Below are 19,443 nucleotides of genomic sequence, written 5' to 3'. Positions count from 1 at the left end.
CAGGGACGGTGGGGAAAACCCACAAGCAATTGAGTCGGGGAAGAGGCAGCGTGAGAGCAGAAACTTCAGACGCCGCTGATCCCATCGGATCCTGGGTATGCTGCGGCGGCTGTAGCTCCCAACCGCTGCAGCATCCTCTTCGCCCCTCTCCCCCACCCCGGGGAGGTTTGGGAGCTGCCTCCCTGCAACTTCCACGAGCCAGGCTGTGGGAAGCCACCCTCAGAAAGTTTGCACTCCAGTGTCCTAGCTGCGAAGAGTTCGGGGTACCTTGGACGCGTGCCCCTGCGGGCGAGGGTCCGGGAGCGATGGTGAGCACCCCGCGGGACTGGAGGTGCGGGGGAGGCATGCCTGCGTCGGCGGACCTGCTGCTGCTGTCTCCAGCGCCCTCCGTGTCACCCAAGTGATGGGAACAAGGGCCCGCCCAGGCAGCCGCTGTCGCCGCACCGCCCCCTCGTTCGCTCCCAGCGCGGAGTCACCCAGGCACAGCCCCGGCACCCCGTGCCCGTCCTCCAGATCTGCTGCCGCTGCCTAGCCTGCCCTCGCCGCGAGTTGCCAGCTGTTGACTGGGCTTCTCTGGAGACGGAGAAGCACTTCTTGGTCTTTTCCGATTCGTTCTCTCACCCCAACTTTGCTGCCTCCACGCCTGCCCTCGCCGCGGCGCTAGGCGCACAGTGTGGGGGCGCACGCCGGGAGGCTCGGGAAGACCGTGGAGCCGGGAAACCGCACAACTCCTCTTCTGCTTCGGCTCTTTGTTGTTCGCTTTGGATGGTCCTTGGAAGTAGCGAAGCTTCCTCCGAAACCCTGGAACCAGCGAAGGCAAACCTTGGAATTCTTAGTCTTCAAAGTGCTCTGAGATACTGACAAGCGTTCGGAAAGGTCGACAAGTAATTTACCCTGAAAACTCTGGCGGCTTGACCCACGTTGCTTATATTAAGCCTTTGTGTGTAGTGTGGATTTATAAATTTGGGCACCCCACTTTTACACCCTCCTCTTGGCATGAGACTGTCTGCGGGATCCACCTGAGGACAATGATCGCGGAGCCTGCACACTTTTACCTCTTTGGATTAATATGTCTCTGTTCAGGTAACCTCGCGTCTTCTTTCTTCACCCTGTATCTGCCCCTTCTTCGCTTCTCAAATCAAACCCTGAACTGCATTCCGTCCACCTCTCCCTTCTAAGGTCGGAGGAGCTCGCTCCCAGCAGGAGTTTCAGGCCAGAAGGTTTCCAGTTCGTACTTAGGGTTGTCCCTTTCCCCCTACCCCGAAAGACCGCCCCAGTCCTGATCGCTGACCTCGGCCTTTTGCCAAGTTCAGGGCACGCCCAGATCAGTCTTGGCAAACGTAGGTCTGAGCTCGAGGATAGGAGGAAGCAGCGGCTGGCGGTGAGCAAGGGCCCCCAGGATGAGCCGAAGTGCGTTCCATCCCTGGTCTGCTTCCTTAGGAGAGGGAGATGTGCGCCCGGGGATTCTGTGGCCCAGAGACCTGCCTGGATTCCTGAACCTGGTCCTCTCAATGTGCCCCTCCTCTTCCGAGGAGCACAGGGGGTTATTAGTACTTGTTTTATGTAACCAAAGTCTGTAATTAAATTCGATTCTGTAAAAACTTCAGGAAATAACTCCTTCTTACGGAAGGATATAAACTAGCTATTCTGCCTGGCTGGGTTTAGAAGGAAAACAGGCGTTTGCAAGTATCTGAAAGGGAACAGTTAGTTGCCTGGGAATTTTCGTTGGCAAGGGAAAAGAGAAGGTTGAATTTAGGATTTGGGGGATTAATTAAATAATACTGAAACTCTCCAGATGAAGTGTTGGAAGGATGCTGCAATGGGGTCCATCTGACACAGGAATATACACTGTATCTACCCTTACAAATAGTTTTTTTATATACTCCCTCAGAAACTTTTACCATGGGTGAACAGGGCCACGACTCAACTTTTCTTTCTTTCCTTTTAGTAGATTCTGGTTTCAATCAAGGATCCAATTTCAGGCTTTAAAACACACACACACACACACACACACACACACACACACACACACTGCACCTCAGGGAATTTTTTATTTTTCTATTTTCATGGTGGAATACTGAGCTTCAAGTTGCACCGGGGCCCATAGGTTAAAGTCACTCAATTTGCATGATTATGAAACAGTTTTGAAAGGTGGGTTTGAACATTTTGTGGCACATGGCTCTGGGTTAGATTTTGACCCAGGATTTTATTAAAGTCAATGAAATATGAAAAAGAAAAATGCACATCAGATACATGATAGCAAATACACTCCCCAAAATTTCAAGCCCGGAAATATGCTTCCTAGCCAAAAGGAACATTTTGTGACTAGACTAAATAAGAAATTTATTAAATTGTTATTTATTTGAGGAAAAGAGGAAACTTGAAGTTGCAGCCTTGGATATCTGAGATCTGTGTCACAGTGGATGGATCAATAGATTTACCTAACTCTTGAGGCAACGTCTTCTTACTTCCAGCTTCTCCTTCCTCTAATGTCCTTTTTTCTTAGTTAGCAGATATGAATGATTGAATAGTTCCCCAACCCTCCCTGCACCCCTCCACCCCACCCCCCGCCTGGCCATGGGTGTAAATCAGAAACATTAAGATCTGATCCCGCTGTTTGTCCCTCTTTGCTGTGTCTCCCCCTACTTTAATTTACAGCTTCAGATACCTTTGAGATTTTTGTTGATTCACCTTCTCGGTTAAAGTTTATTCACGTGTGTATAGTGAAGTGTCAGTGTGATAAATGACTAGACGGGCAGATTACTGAAGATAGGGGGATTAATGGTCATTAGTCACTGTTTGAGCTGAGTTTGTATATGTTCGGATGTTTTATCATGGCTGTAGATTAAAGATAGGGTCACACTAATAGGGAGGGTATCATTGAAAGCTGGTCGCTTCGGTGTGCACATTCTGTCTTCACTTGGAAAAGTATCTAGGGAGGGGGTGTATCGTCCTTTCAGATTTAATAATTTGATTAGCAGTTAGTATCTGAGATTTGTAATTTAAGTAGATGAAGCATAGTCAGTCTTAGACCCAAACTGATTTCTGGCTTTGTTTTTCTAATTTAATTCTCCATGTGAGCCACTGATGACCATGAATAAACTTATGTTTTTCCGGTAGGTGTGCTTATCTTCTTCTTTGACCAGGTCAGAAGTGTCTTTGTGAAGTGCACTCTCATATTTAACCTGAAACTCTTAATCATTCTTCCAACAACTTTCACTCATGCTGTGAATCTGAACTTGAAGGGCCAAATAACTGGTGTGCTGGAATGATTTCATGGCAGTGTGCTATTCTAAAGCTACACTATTGACTTGAATAAAACTTCACAGAACTCAGATAAGTAGAGTAGGGTGTGCTCAAGACACCTGGTCAGGGAATGAATGAAGTTCTTGACAGATTGTGTTTCATGTATTGCCTCAAGCATAAGATCACAGTCTATCACTTGTTAATGGAGTGTATTTAAGAGAAATGTGGTGAGCTTAAATAAATCAAAGTGCACTGGGGGTAAGGCACCTTCAACAAGATTTAACCTGTAAAAGCATCTATTGGCTGTCAGTTCTTTTTTCTTCTTCTTTCTTTTTCTTTTTATCATGGCTGCCAATTTAACAAAGTCCTACAGTTTTCTTCAAACATAAACTTCATTTTGATGTGTTGATGTAATACTTAACATCAAATACTATGTTTAAGAGTATGTGTTTGCTTTGTGTAGCCTTTTATTTATTAACCTAATGCTATAATATATAATGTTTTATTCTAGGAAACTAAAATTTTGAAGAAAAAAATGAGTATTTCTTTAGAAATTTATTTTTAAGGCGAATTTCTTAGTGAGTTTGTATATCTGAGTCCTTTTCTATGGATAGTTAGACTTTGGGTGAAGGGAGCAGAGTGGGTAGCCCTGAAAAAAAAATCTGCGTTTTCCCTCAGGAAGTGATTCCTTCATAAACTTCCTCTCCTCAACTCCAGGTGCTCAGATTTGCTTCTAAGTGAAAAAGCAATTGAATTTCAATTCAAATTTAGAGTGGGATCTTAATTTCAAATAAAGTGGGAGTTCATTTATATATCTGTTTTTCCTTCTTTTTTTTGCTTGGAAGGGAGGGTTTTCTTTGTCTTTTGAAGAGAAACATTTCTTAGAAAAGTTTCACTATGGGAACCACTTACCTGGGTCTCTGGTCTCTCTTACTTTCCTACTTCCTTCCTTCCTCTCACCCTCCTTCCCCTCTCTGCCTCTCTGGCAAAATTCTTTGGTAATTCCAATACGTTCTTATAGTTTCTTTATAAACTTCCTGGCTTTTAAATGTACTTACCTGCATACTATTACATCATTGAAAATATACTTATTTATTGCTAGTGGACCCTCTAACATGTAAGCTATTTATGATTACAATGTTTTAGAACAGAAAGTTTACCTGAAAATTTTCCTTAGTCTTTGAAATAGTCTTGTGTGAGTTAAAGTGATGCAAAATGCTGACTTTCAAACTTGCAATGACAGTTGTTTGTTTGTTTATTTTTTTTACATCTAGGTAGGTATCTGTAATTTAAAATACTGGGCAACAGGAATAAAATTGGAAAGTAACAATAACAGCTTATCAATGGAGATCATAAATAGTTGAGTTTTTCTACGTCATCTTCTTTGTTAACCAAAACTGCTAAGGTGATGCTTATGCTAATTTCTAGCCCCTTTGAAAATGTTTAATTCTTAAAATAAAAGTATAACTGCCTGCAGTCTTGCTTTCTTATAGGAAAATATAAGGAAATCAAAATTATTATTCAATTTAAAATTGGGCCTACGGTCATCTATAGCAATCAAGAAATTTGGTGACAAGAAAGGGAGGAAAGTGAAACTAGAAGCAGAAGTCAAGAGAAGTGTTGTAGAAATAGATCTGAATTTAGCTAGTTTTTAAATATTGTAAGGGGTTGAGTAGAAGTAGAGGAGCCAAAATCTAACTGTACCCTCTACCACACACAGCTTGAAAAGCATCTCTGAAAAATGGATTTCTGAAAATTTGATGTTAGTATATGTGCTTTGTAATTTAACAACTATGTAATGTAGATGTTTTGTACTTTTTAAAACAAAGCACCTTGAAATGCTTAAGTTTTTAAAAATTGTTTTCCTATAACAGTTGTCGCATTATTTCTCCTATTTTTCTCCCCTGCCCTGCCCCTACAATCATTCCCCACTCTGTTGTCCATGTCCATGAGTCATTTATACTAGTTCCTTGAATAGACCCTTCCCCTTCTTTCCTCCTTTTCCCCTTTCTACCTCTCCCTCTGGTCACTGTCAGTCTGTTCCTTGTTTACATGCTTCTGGTTCTGTTTTGCTTATTTGTTACTCTTGTTCGTTATGTTCCTGTATTAGGTGAGATCATATGGTATTTGTCTTTCACCACCTTGCTTATTTCACTAAGCATAATACTCTCAAGTTCCATCATGTTGTTGTAAAAGGCAGGAGTTCCTTCTTCCTTTCTGCTGCATAGTATTCCACTCTGTAAATGTACCACAGTTTTTTGACCCACTCATCCACTGATGGGCACTTAGGCTGTTTCCAGCGCTTGGCTATTGTGAATAGCGCTGCTAGGAATATAGGGGTGCATAAGTTCTTTTGTATTGGTGGTTCAGGATTCTTTAGGTATAATTCTAGTAGTGGAATCACTGGATCAAACGCAGTTCCATTTTTAGTTTTTTCAGGAAATTCCATACTGTTTTCCAGAGTGGCTGCACCAGTCTGCATTCCCACCAACAGTGCACCAGGGTTCCCTTTTCTGTGCATCCTCACCAACACTTGTTGTTTGTTGATTTGTTGATGATGGCCATTCCTACTGGTGTGAAGTGGTATCTCATTGTGGTTTTAATTTGCATTTCTCTGATGGCTAGTGATATTGAGCATTCTTTCATATGCCTATGGGCCCTCTGTATGTCCTCTTTTGAGAAGTGCCTGTTCAAGTCCTGTGCCCATTTTTTAATTGGGCTGTCTGTCTTCTTGATGTTAAGTTGCATAAGTTCTTTATATATATTGGAGATCAAACCCTTATCTGAGGTATCATTGGCATATATGTTTTCCCATATGGTTGGTTCCCTTTTCAGCTTGCTGATGTTTTCTTTTGCTGAGCAAAAACTTTTTAAGTTGATTTAGTCCCATTTGTTTATATTTCTCCCTTATTTTTCTTGCTGTAGGAGATATATCGGCAAAAATATTACTATGTGGTGACATGTTTAATTATTTAATAAACTCATAGAATAGTGCAATAGTTTTTTTAAAAAAATTCCTACCTGAGGATATGTTTATTGATTTGAGGGAGAGAGATGAGAGGATGACAGAAGAAACATCAGTTGTTTGCCCCTGTATGCGCTCCAACCAAGGATCAAACCTGTAACCTAGGTAATGTGCCCTGACTGAGAATTGAACCAGCAACCTTTTTGGTTTATGAGGACAGGGATCCAACCAACCAAGCCACCTGACCAGGGCCATAGAATAGTTTTTAAAGCTATGTTTAATAAGACTTCAGAATATTGGCTACTTTGTTTTATAGAGGAGTAAAAGCTAAGTAGTTATCTTCTATATCATAACACTTTTGCTTACAGAAAACTAATAACAATAGAAGGAAATAGGAAAAATAATGAGATGGATTTTGAGTTGTGTTGTACTACAGTAAACTATATTATGACAACTACTACTATTGATGTGAAGATATGACTGTCAGTTATTGCACTCTGACCATTGTCTTATTTAATGTTTATAAAATATCTGGTGACATGGATGCTGTTATTAGTAAAATATTACCTTATGCTTGTTTTATGGTTGTGGAAAGTATATCATAGGGAGTTACAGGAGTGGATGAGCGGATTTGATCCAAACTAATTTTAAAACTCTTCACTACCATGCAGTTCCCTAGTTTTAAGAGCGAAATGAAGAATTTAAATAAGAATGCTTATGATTCAATCATTTTTTTATTTTATTTTAAAACTTGTTCAAAAATTCCACTTAAATAGGACAATGGTTTGGCCACTTAAGAATTTGAAAGGGAAGCATTCCTCTTCCTGCTATAAAGTAACTAGTCTGTTAATTTTTAGATCACCAGGCAAGACAATTTATTCATTACATCCAACCTATTCCTATCCAGGCTTTATTTTATCTGCATTTTTTGGCATGTTTTTAAAAGTGAAGACTGAACAAGCAGTCAAAACAGTGTTGCAGATGTGCATAGATTCCATGTTGTATTTTGGAAAATGAATGCCCTTCTCATTCTTACACACTTCAGCAAAGATTTTGCTCTGAGTCGCAAAGCAAATAACTGGCACTTATCAGGGAGAAACAATCATTTCCCCTGGGGTTGCTCTTCCCCCTCTGGGTTGGACATGGACTGGTGGCCATTGAGTAGTAGATGAGCCTTCTGTTTGACTGATGTTCACAGATGACTCACTTCATGGTTACTGATCATGGAAGGGTTGAGCGTTAATACCTGGTTGATCAGCTGGTTGGAAACTGCTTAGGCATAGCCAATAAAGTCGCCATCCTGTGGAGATCAAAAGGCCAGCTCCTTTCTTTATAGTTCTGGATTAGCATGGTTTCCTCTTCCCCTTCTCCCACCACCTTCAGCCTTTCCCTTTAGTCTTGCTGTTGAAGAAGAGGAAGAAAAAAGATAAATCTGTAGTGTATAGGGAGATAGCTTTGATCTCCACTTCTTTGCCTTTTCCTCTCGCTCTTTTTTTGTTTTTGTTTTTTTAACCATCCGAAGGCTGTTTCTCATACTGGAAGGTGTCGTGTTGCTTGCTTCATGGGAGAGCTGTCTCATTTTCCTTCAGCCAAGACAGGTTGCTACAAATCCCCTTACTTCTGTGATTTTACTTGGCTCCCAAACATCTTATGACAATGTTGTTCCACACATAAAGCAATATTTTGAACTGCATGACTGTGCATATCTTTCTGACTACCTTGAAGGAAAGAAATGCCTCTGTGGTCTTCACAGCTGTTCATGACTTAGAGCCGGAAAAAGAGTATCTCTATTTTATTATCTAGGAGGCAGTGTATAGAAGATAAACAATTGTAAAAAATGTTTTTGGATCACAAGTTTGGTGTTTCATAGTCTACAAGCTTAATGCCCATCACCCAGTTTGACATTTAAATGAAGCATTAAAAACACCATATGTCAACAGAGCAGTGAGGTTCTCCATTAAGCGAGAATATTTGTGTCAAGTGATTGATTTGTATGCAGCATATAGGGAGTAGGGGGCTTCCAGTCCTAATAATACAGTGTACTCTGGTGCTCTGTTTTTTAGATCGTGTTAGTCTTTACTAGAAAACCTACTTTTAAAACACTTCCAGCAGTAGCAGCTCATGGCTACACTTTTCCAAATGCTCTTGACTGGACTTCAGAAAGTACAAAGTTCAAAGTGTGAGCCACCTATACCTTTGTTCAGCTCATCTATACATGACCTGAGAACCAAGGACAGCTTGTCCACAGTCAGCCATGGAGGGAGCAGGGAGTCCTTGGAACTTTTCCCATAAATTACCTATAAGAAGTTCTGCTTGAGAATAAAGACTTCGGTTGTATCTCCACTGCCTAGTAGATTCTTATTTTAATGTGAGGAAATAGAATAAACAAGACTTTTAAAAATGTTATATGTGCCCATTTAGTACATTTCAGGTGTATGTTTTCTCTTGATTTAACTTTAAATTTCAGTGAGCATAACAAGTGTTTATATGTCCATAAAGTCTTTTTAAGCATGCTATATATGGTCATAATTTATGCACCATTATGGAAAAAAGTTAACTTGGTAAGCTTATTCCTGGATGTTAACAGGAGAAGAAATTAGAGGCCAAATTTTAGTTGCCACTAACATGACTGAGGCCCTTTGATGTCTGTCATTCACAATTTCAGGTAGAGTTTGAAAGGAAGATGAGGCAAAGAAAAAGTGAATCAGGCCACAAAATGTCTGTTTCAAGATAATTTGACATCATATAGTGCTAAGGATAAATGAGCTCTAATAATTTGGTCTCCAAACTTAAATAACCAGCATACTATCTGTTATATGTTCTGTTTTTTAAGTAAATTTTTAGCAAAATTTTATTTATTGATTTGAGAACAAGAGAAAGAGAGAAACATTAAATTTGCTGTTTCACTTATTTATGCATTCATTGGTTTATTTATTTTTTTCTTTTTATGTACCCTGACCAGGGATCTAACCTGCAACCTTGATATATTGGGATGAAACCCTAACCAACTGAACTGCTTGGCAAAGGCCATATTTTTGTTTTAACATGTGATTTTTTTCTCCCCTGTTAATGATATACTAACTTTTAATTTGCCTAATAGTGTCTTCCTGCATTTCTTTTTCTATATAAAGGAAATATAAATCTGCACCTTCTAGTTGCATAAATCTAAAGCTGATTTTGTTTATTCAACCTACATTTTATTTATTTATTTATTTTTTGTAAGAAAGAAGAAATCTCTGATTCCTAGAGCTGGAGAGGATTCCATGGCATAGATAACATGCCCAGGCAGTGGAGTGAGGGGTGAGAACCAGGGATAATAAAACTTACCCTGCCTTTTTCTCAGAGAAGGAAGTAACTCTTCTGGGTTCAGAGCTGAAGGGAGGGCAACTGTTGATTCGAAAGCAGAGCAGTTTCCCAGCCCAGATTCTAGACACTACACCTGTGAGTGAGCAAGAACTGAGAGAGAAATGGTGGCTTGGATAGGCCGGTGGAAAGACTGGCAGGTTTGCAAAATATCCTGCCATCCCAATGTGATTGATCTTGAAGCAGCAGAAAGCCTCAGGCTCTGAAGGGCCCATGCCTACCAGTAGACTGGATATCCTGTCAACTACAGCTGTGAACCCCTAACCAATGACTCCCTCACCTGCTCCCACCACAAAGATGCCAGCCACCACAAAGATGCAAACACTCAAGCATAAACTTGGGGGACAAGAATATGAAATTCCAGGAAGAGCCAGGGTTAAGTTTCCTATCAATGGAACAGAATGAGGGATGAAAGTAAAAATTAAAACAAACAAAAGTAAGGCCTGGCTTTTGCATCAAGATCATACCTACATTGGTCTTCAAATTAACCCCAGAATGTTTAAAGGACAGATGTGTTTGCTTTCCTTTTTCATATCAATGTAGGAAATGTCCAAGCCTGTAAAATTTTTTGTGAGTTTATTTGAGTCAAATTGACAACTGCTGGGAACCAAAAAAACAAAAAAAAAAAAAACAAAAAAAAAAACACCTCAACAGATTGAGAAAGTGCTCTGGAAAAAGGTAGTGTTGCACATTATTTTATGCAATATAATCAAAAAAGAAGATGCAAGTGCGTTACATGAAATCCACTGGTGATAGAATAGGGAGGTGGGAGAAAGCAAAGCAGGGAAACTTCTGGGATTGGATAACAAGTAAAATGATAGACACATGCTTCTTTTACATAGGTGGGTACAGGATAGTTAACAGTCAACAATAACTTTCTTTTTTTTGAATTGCTAATTATATATATATATATATATATATATATTTTTTTTTTTTTTATATATTTTGGTTTTCAATTACAGTTGTCCCATTTCCCCCCATTTCTCTCCCCAACCCAACCCACCCCTTCTCCTGCAATCATATCCCTCCCCATTGTCCATGTCCATGAGTCTTTTTTTTTTTTTTTCATATAAAGGCTTTTATTCTTTTTTTTAAGTATATTTTATTGATTATATTGTTATAATAGTTCCAATTTTTTCCCCTTTGCTCCCCTCCACCCAGCACCCCCCTTCCCCGACAATCCCCTCCCCAAGTCCATGCCCATGGCTCACCCTTTCATATATTTTCTTCTTTTTTAAAAAAATAATTAATTAATTAGTTAAATATTTTAACAATAAAAAATAACAATCCCTCCCTCTCAGACTTAAGACCCTTTACAATCTTATAAAGGACAATGGACGAAGGTCTCGAGCTCCTCTAGCTGCTTCAAGCTGGACATGGTCGTCGTCCTACCTACCCTTGGGTCAAGAAATCCCTAATAAGAGTGGGGGTGTGGAGGGGAGGGTGGCCTTCCCACATGGGGAAGGATCGTGCAGACTCCAGGTTGGTTGGCTGTCTCTGGACAACGGCATGCTTGGTTTAACAGGCTGGCATCCTTGTTGTATTCTGGGGGCAACAGGGTTAAAGGACATCATTCAATCCGTAACCACTAGATGACAAAAGACAGGTATTAATTTTTCAATGTCCCACATTAGGGAAAAGAAGGGTTTCTTTGGAGGAAGGTATGCCAGGTACATCTCACCTGTCCAAAACCCTTTTGCCCATTATACTTAGTTTGGACTGAGGGAAATATTTTAGGTTTCTCCCTTCTCAGGCCTCTGGGCTCTTTCTGTCCAAGCCATTAGGATAGAAAAGAGAAACCAGTTTTAAAGTGAAGCCCACAGACCACCCCATTCTTCACCAACCCAGCCACTTAGTTCAGCCAAACCATTGAGTCTCAGGAGGCAGCAATGCAGACAGGATTAAGTGAGGCCTATATGTACAGACAATCACTCAGGTAATGAGATCGTAGGCTTATGCCCTTTGAAAACAGAAAACACATGTTAATTTATGTAACATAACCCACATACAAGTCTCTAAATCTGTAGGACTGTCTTATCAGAAAGACATCCAGTTGCAAGGCATTTGACATTCTTCTCGCCTGTAAGTTAAACATCTTTGATAATGCCACAGACATAGTTTAACTTTCAAAACAAAACAAATTTTAAATGAAAAGAAACTTTAAAGACGGTTAGTTGCACTACTTTATAGTCTACCACTGGGCATTGTGATCTTCCTTGAATCTTGATTTTTCTCCCTAAGATTACCCTCCTTGTCATTAAAGGGACTGCATTAAGTTCATTTTTAATTTATCCTGTTCATTTGCATAAACACAACAAGAGCAGCAAATGATCACTTATGATCTTTCGTTCTGCTTTGCTGGAACTTACACAAGGAACATTTAGGGTGACCTTCAGTCTGCCCTTCAGGGCACAGAAGTTGAGCCACATACCTGGCATTCAGCCTTGCCTGTAAACACCTGTCTTTTCCAGGTCCTCCTGGTTTTCCATTGTGCCTTAAGGTCCTTTCTAGCCATCTTTCAGGAAAACAACCTTCGTTCCTTCCCTGGAAAGATTGCTATGGACCGCTCATCCATCCAAGGTACCAGGCCTTTTATCTCGTGGACTTTTATTACCTTTGAAAGTCAGTCCCAGTTGCTCAGGGCTTTTTGGTAACAACCAAAGCCCAAGCATGTCTCCTTTAGGCATGATATTCCAGTCAAAGTCTTAGTCAAAAACTCGTTATTAACAACTGGTCTTATTAGTTTTATGCAAAGAAACTTAGGTCATTACTTACTTCTTTAGAATGCCAAATTCTGGAGGGATCAGATAGGGAGAAAAATATACAGTGTGAAGGAAAATCCTTGTCCTTCTAATATTCACTGAACTTGCATTTCTATTCTTTATATTTTTATTTTTCCCCCCACTAAAAATTTTTCCGTTTGTTTGTTTTTCCATTACAGTTGTCTCACTTTTTTCCCCCTCTTGCTTCTCTGCACCCTGTCCCTCCCTTCTCCCACATTCAGTCCCCACCCAGTTGTCCATGTCCATGGGTCATTTATACATGTTCTTTGACTAGACCCTTCCCCTTCTTACCAATTCTCTCCCTCCCATCTACCCCTTTGTTACTGTTAGTTTATTCCTCGTTTACATACCTCTGGTTCAATTTTGCTCATTTGTTTGTGTTGTTCATTAGTTTCCTTTAACAGGTGATAGCATAAGGTAATTTTCTTTTGTTGCCTGGCTTATTTCACTAAGCATAATTCTCTCTAGTTCCAATCATGTTGTTGCAAATGGTAGAAGTTCCTTCTTTCTTTCAGTACTTATTCATTGTCATTTTCCCCCTTTGTACTCGTGTTCCTCTCTGTCTCTCTCTGTTTCTTTATCTTGTTAAAGCAGACCCTTTAGCATCTCTTGCAATACTGCTTTGGTGGAGATGTATTCTTTTAACCTTCTTTTGTCTTGGAAACTCCTTATTTCACCTTCCATTTTGAATGAGAGCTTTGCTGGGTAGAGTATTCTTGGTTGTTGGCCTTTGTTTTTCATTACTTGGAATATATTTTGCCATTCCCTTCTGGCTTGTAGTGTTTCTGCTGAGAAATCTGATGATAGCCTTATTGGAGCTCCCTTGTATGTTATTAGTTGTTTCTCTCTTGCTGCTTTTAGGATTCTCTCTTTGTCTTTGAATGCTGGCATTTTAATTATGATGTGTCTTGAAGTGGGCCTGTTGGGGTTCATCTTCACTGGGACCCTCTGTGCTTCCTGGACTTGCATGATTCTTTCTCTCTTCATGTTAGGGAAGTTTTCTGTCATTAGCTTTTCAAAGAGGTTTTCTATTCCTTGCTCTTCTTCTTCTCCTTCTGGAATTCCTATGATACGGATATTATTATGTTTCATGTTGTCCTGCAGCTGTCTTAGAGCCTCTTCAGTCTTGTTCAGCCTTTTTTCATTTTGTTGCACTGTCTGTGAGTTTTTGTCTACATTGTCCTCCAGCTCGCTGATCCGATGTTCTGCTTCCTCTAGCCTGTTTTTAATTCCTTCTACTGTGTTCTTCAATTCAGAGATCGTATTCTTCATTTGCTCCTGGCTCTTATTGATAGCTTCCATGTCCTTTTTGATGCTGGTATAATTCTCAGTAAGTTCTTTATAGTTCTTCTGGAGTTCACTGTAGCTTTTCTGGAGTTCTTTGTAGTTTCTGCTGAGCTCATTGAGCTTCTCCATAATACATGCTTTCAATTCCATATCTGATAGTTGGCTCCCCTCTATTTCATTTAGCACTCTTTCTGGGGACTCTGCCTTTCCTTTCGATGGGGGGTTGTTTCTCTGTCTCCCCATTTTTGTGACTCCTATTGTTTGTTGGTGCTTCTTAGAATGATCTGCACTTCCTGGGTCTGCCCCTGGTGGCGTCAGATCGTGTACCAGTCTGGGCCTAGGCAGCCTGTTGGAGACTTCCAGGGATCTACTGCCCTTGTCTGACTCCTTTAGTTGTTAATCTATTCAATCTGTGATTAGCTGTCAGGCTTAAGGACCGAGGGTGTGGCAGCTTAATTCCTGTAGGCAGGGCCTTTGCTTCCCCTCAGGCTGACACCACTTGGCCGGGAATGGTCTGCTTGCAGTGTGGGGATGAGTCAGCACAGGGACCCGGCCGGCCGCTTCCCCAGCTGTCCCCTCAAAGCCACCACACCAAACTCTCCCCAAGCATCTCCAGTCCTCTCTGTATTCCCTCTGCTTGTGTCCAGGGTAAGTGGGGGCCAAAATATTTTTGTATGTGATCCGCTTAAGAGCTCTTTTTCTCCAGCTCTTTCTCTCCGGCTAGCAAGAAACCCTGTGACTTTTCGCTTTTCTCAGCTGGATACTATTTTACTTTCCACTCTGTTGCTGTAGGCTGGAGAGCCCGGCTGGGGGTTTAGACCCTGCCCTTCTCAGGGGGAATCCCCAGCAGCTGAGCTGTTTCTCAGTCCCTTCAGCTGCCACCCGTGTGAGCCCAGCCAGCCCTTCCGCGTCTCCGCACTCCCTACCGGTCACGTTGTGATGTAGCGGCCTTTTTTGTCTCTCCGTGGTTATAAGACTTCTCTCCAGCTGGTGTTCCCATGAGTCTTTTATACAGGTTCTTTGACTAAACCCTTCCCTTACTTATCCCCCTTCTCTCCCTCTCCTCTCCCCCCTATTGACTGCTATTCTGCTCTTTGTTCTATTTAGTTCCTTTGTTTGTGTTGTTCTTTAGTTTCCTGTATTAGGTGATATCATATGGTATTTTTCTTTCTTTGCCTGGCTTATTTCACTAAGCATAATTCTCTCTAGTTTCATCCATGTCGTTGCAAATGGCAAGAGTTCCTTCTTTCTTTCTGCTCCATAGTATTCCATTGTGTAAATGTACCACAGTTTTTTGATCCACTCATCTACAGATGGGCACTTAGGTTGTTCCCAGAACTTAGCTATTGTAAACAGTGCTGCAATGAACATAGGGGTGCATAAGTTCTTTTGAATTGGTGTTTCAAGATTCTTCGGGTATAGTCCTAGTAGTGGAGTCGCTGGTTCAAAAGGCAGTTTCATTTTTAATCTTTAGAGGTAATTCCATACTGTTCTCCATAATGGCTGCACCAGTCTGCATTCCCACCAACAGTGCAGTACGGTTCCCGTTTCTCCACATCCTCGCCAGCACTTGTTGTTTGTTGATTTGTTGATGATGGCCATTCTGACTGGTGTAAAATGGTATCTCATTGTGGTTTTTATTTGCATCTCCCTGATGGCTAATGATGTTGAGCATTTTTTCATGTGTCTATGGACCTTCTGTATGTCCTCTTCGGAGAAGTGTTTGTTCAGGTCCCTTGCCCATTTTTTAATTAGGTTGTTTGTTTTCTTGATGTTGAGTCGTATCACCTCTTTATATATTTTGGAGATCAGTCCCCTGTCTGTGATGTCATTGGCAAATATGTTTTCCCATATGGTTGGTTTCCTTTTCATCTTGCTGATGTTTTCTTTTGCTGAGCAGAAACTCTTTAGTTTAATGTAATCCCATTTATATATTTTTTCCTTTATTTCTCTTGCTTTAGGAGATGTATCCGTGAAGAAATTGTTACGTGAGATATCTGATATTCTCTTGCCTATGTTTTCCTCTAGGACTTTTATGGTGTCACGGCTTACATTTAAGTCTTTGATCCATCTTGAGTTTATTCTCGTGTGTGGTGTAAGTTGGTAGTCTTGTTTCATTTTTTTGCAGGTCCCTATCCAGTTCTCCCAGCACCATTTGTTAAAGAGGTTCTTCTCGCTCCATTTTATGTTCCTTCCTCCTTTATCAAAGATTAGTTGACCATAGAGGCCTGGGTTTATTTCTGGACTCTCTATTCTGTTCCACTGATCTATATGTCTGTTCTTATGCCAGTACCAGACTGTTTGGATCACAATGGCTTTGTAATATTGTTTGATATCTGGTGTTGTGAGTCCTCCTGCTGTGTTCTTCTGTCTCAAGATTGCTTTTGCTTTCGGGGTCTTTTTTGGTTCCATATGAATTTATGGAGTATTTGTTCTAGGTCTGTGAAATATGTCATTGGTATTTTAATAAGGATTGCATTGAATCTGTAAATTGCTTTGGGTAGTATGGTCATTTTGATGATGTTGATTCTTCCCATCCAAGAACATGTTATTTGCTTCCATTTATTTGTATCTTTCTTAATTTCTTTCTTCATTTTATGTAATTTTCAGAGTACAGGTCTTTTATCTCTTTGGTTAAGTTTACTCCTAGGTACTTTATTTTTCTTGTTGCTATAGTAAATGGTATTTTCTTTTTTGTCTCTGTCTCTCATATTTTATTGCTGGTGTACAGAAATGCCTTGGATTTCTGTATATTTATTTTTTACCCTGCTATTTTGCCAAATTCGCTTATTATGAGTATTTTTTTAGTGGAGTTTATAGGGTTTTCTATATATACTATCATGTCATCTGAATATAATGGTAGTTTTCCTTCTTCGTTCCCAATTTGGATGCCTTTTATTTCTTTTTCTTGTCTGATTGCTGTGGCTAGGACTTCCAACACTATGTTGAATAGGAGTGGAGAGAGTGGACAACCTTGTCTTGTTCCTGATTTCAGGAGGAATGCTTTCAGTTTTTGTCCATTAAGTATAATCTTGGCTTCAGGTTTCTTATATATAGCCTTAATTATGTTAAGGTATGCTCCCTCTATTCCCATTTTGCTGAGTGTTTTTATCATAAATGGGTGTTGTACTTTATCAAATGCTTTTTCTGCATCTGTTGATAGGATCATGTGATTTTTGTCTTTCATTCTGTTTAGGTGATGTATTATATTCACTGATTTGCAAATATTAAACCATCCTTGCATCCCTGGGATGAATCCCACTTGACTGTGGTGTATGATCTTTTTGATGTATTGCTGTATCTGGTTTGCCAATATTTTGTTGAGGATTTTAGCATCTATGTTCATCAGTGATATTGCCTGTAGTTTTCTTTCTTTGTTGTGTCTTGACCTGGTTTTGGGATTAGGATAATACTGGCTTCATAGAAAGAGTTTGGCATTTTCCCCTTTTCTTGGATTTTTCAGAACAATTTGAGGAGGATAGGAGTTAGTTCTTCCATGAATGTTTTGTAGAATTTGCTTGTGAAGCCATCCGGTCCAGGGCTTTTGTGTGCAGGGAGATTTTGGATTACTGTTTCAATTTCCTTCTTTGTTATTAGTCTGTTGAGACTTTCCACTTCTTCTTGATTCAGTTTTGGAAGGTTGTATGTTTCTAGAAATTTGTCAATTTGTTCTAGATTGTTAAATTTTTTGCCATACAGTTGTCTGTAGTAATTTCTAACTATCATTTGTATTTCTGTGGTATCAGTCATGACTTCTCCTCTTTCATTTCTGGTTTTGTTTATTTGTGTCTTCTCTCTTTTTTTCTTGATTAGACTGGCTAGAGGCTTGTCGATTTTGTTTATTTTTTCGAAGAACCAGCTCCTAGTTTTGTCGATCTTTTGGATTGTTTGTTTATTCTCTATGTCATTTAGTTCTGCTCTGATCTTGATGATTTCGTTCCTTCTTCTTGCCCTGGGCTTTGTTTGTTGTTGTTGGTCTAGTTCTTGTAGCTTTATGGTTAAGTTTTTTATTTGAGGTTCTTCTATCCTTTTCAGATAGGCCTGTATTGCTATGAACTTCCCTCTCAGGACTGCTTTTGCTGTGTCCCACATGTTTTGGGCTGTTGTGTGCTCATTATCATTAGTTTCTAGAAATATCCTGATTTCTTTTTTGATGTCATTGTTAATCCATTCATTATTTAATAGCATGTTATTCAATCTCCATGAATTTGAGTGTCTTTGATTTTTTTCTCTGAGGTTGATTTCTAGTTTAAGGGCATTGTGATCTGAAAAGATGCTTGATACGATTTCAATTTTCTTGAATTTGTTGAGGCTTGTTTTGTGTCCTATCATATGGTCTATCTTTGAAAATGACCCATGTGCATTTGCAAAGAATGTATATTTTGCTTCTTTGGGGTGTAAAGTTCTATATATATATCAGTTAAGTCCATGTGGTTTAGTGTGTTGTTCAATGCCTTTATATCCTTGGTGTTTCTTTGCTTTGATGATCTGCCTATTGTTGATAATGGAGTGTTGAAGTCCCCTACTATGAGTGTGCTGTTGTTAATATCCTTCTTGTGGTCTTCTAGTATTTGTTTTATGTATTTGGGTGCTCCTATGTTGGGTGCATATATGTTTATCAGTGTTATATCTTCTTGATGGATTGTTCCTTTAAGTATTATGAAATGTCCTTCTTTGTCTCTTTTTATTACCCTTGCTTTGAAATCCATTTTGTCTGATATGAGGACTGCTACCCCGGCTTTTTTTTCCACTCCGTTTGCTTGGAATATTTTTTTATATCCCTTTACTTTCAGTCTGTGTAAATCTTTTGTTTTGAGGTGTGTTTCTTGTAGACAGCAAATATGTGGGTCCTGTTTTCTTATCCATTCCTTTACCCTATGTCTTTTATTTGGAGCATTTAATCCATTTACATTTAAGGTTATTATTGACATGTATTTATTCATTTCCCTTTGTACCTCTGTTCCTTTCCTCTCTTTTTTTATTTTATTTTTTTCTTCTTTTTTCTTAGAACATTCCCTTTAGCATCCCTTGTAATGCTGGTTTGGTGGAGATGTATTCTTTTAGTCTTCCTTTGTCTGAGAAACTCCTTATTTCACCTTCTATTTTGAATGAGAGCCTTGCTGGGTAGAATATTCTTGGTTGTAGGCCTTTGTTTTTCATTGCTTGAAATATTTTTGACCATTCCCTTCTGGCTTGTAATGTTTCTGTTGAGAAATCAGTTGATAGCCTTATCGTAGCTCCCTTGTATGTTATTTACTGTTTTTCTCTTGCTCCTTTTAGGATTCTCTCTTTGTCATGAAATGTTGCCATTTTAATTATGATGTGCCTTGGGGTGGGTTTTTGGGGGTTCCTCTTCATTGGAACTCTCTGTGCTTCCTGAACTTGTATAACTTTTTCTCTCATCAGGTTTGGAAAATTTTCTGTCACTATTTCTCCTATCAGTTTTTCAATCCCATGCTCCTTTTCTTCTCCCTCTCTAATTCCAATGATCCTGATATTATTGCATCTCATGCTATCCTGTAATTCCCTTACATCTTATTCATATTTTTTCAATCTTTTTTCATTTTGCTGTATTGTCTGGGAGTTTTTCTCTACATTATCTTCTAACTCATTAATCCGATCCTCTGCTTCGTTTAGTCTGCTTTTGACTGATTCTATTGTGTTTTTCAGTTAAGAGATTGAATTCTTCAATTCATCCTGGTTCTTGTTAATAGTTTCTATGTCTTTTTTTATGCTGGTGTAGTTCTCTGCAAGTTCCCTGTAATTTTCTTGGAGCTGCTGGTAAACTTCCTTGGAGGT

At 39.7% G+C, this 19,443-nt stretch overlaps 1 protein-coding gene across 1 annotated transcript in view; it reads left to right on the top strand.

Moving 5' to 3' along the window:
• The first annotated feature begins 481 nt into the window (after window positions 1-481).
• The window catches only part of ROBO1 (roundabout guidance receptor 1), a 424,735-nt gene continuing 405,773 nt past the window's right edge, over window positions 482-19,443 (top strand). The window contains exon 1 of the mRNA XM_090275922.1: window positions 482-1,083. Within this exon, the coding sequence (XP_090132048.1) occupies window positions 1,029-1,083 (55 nt within the window). The 5' untranslated portion in view covers window positions 482-1,028. The remainder of the gene's footprint in view (window positions 1,084-19,443) is intronic.

The sequence above is a fragment of the Furipterus horrens genome, unplaced genomic scaffold, assembly GCF_987537825.1.
Source record: "Furipterus horrens unplaced genomic scaffold, mFurHor1.1.pri manual_scaffold_1, whole genome shotgun sequence".
Lineage (NCBI taxonomy): Eukaryota > Metazoa > Chordata > Mammalia > Chiroptera > Furipteridae > Furipterus > Furipterus horrens.
This window is presented reverse-complemented; position numbering and strand designations above follow the sequence as displayed.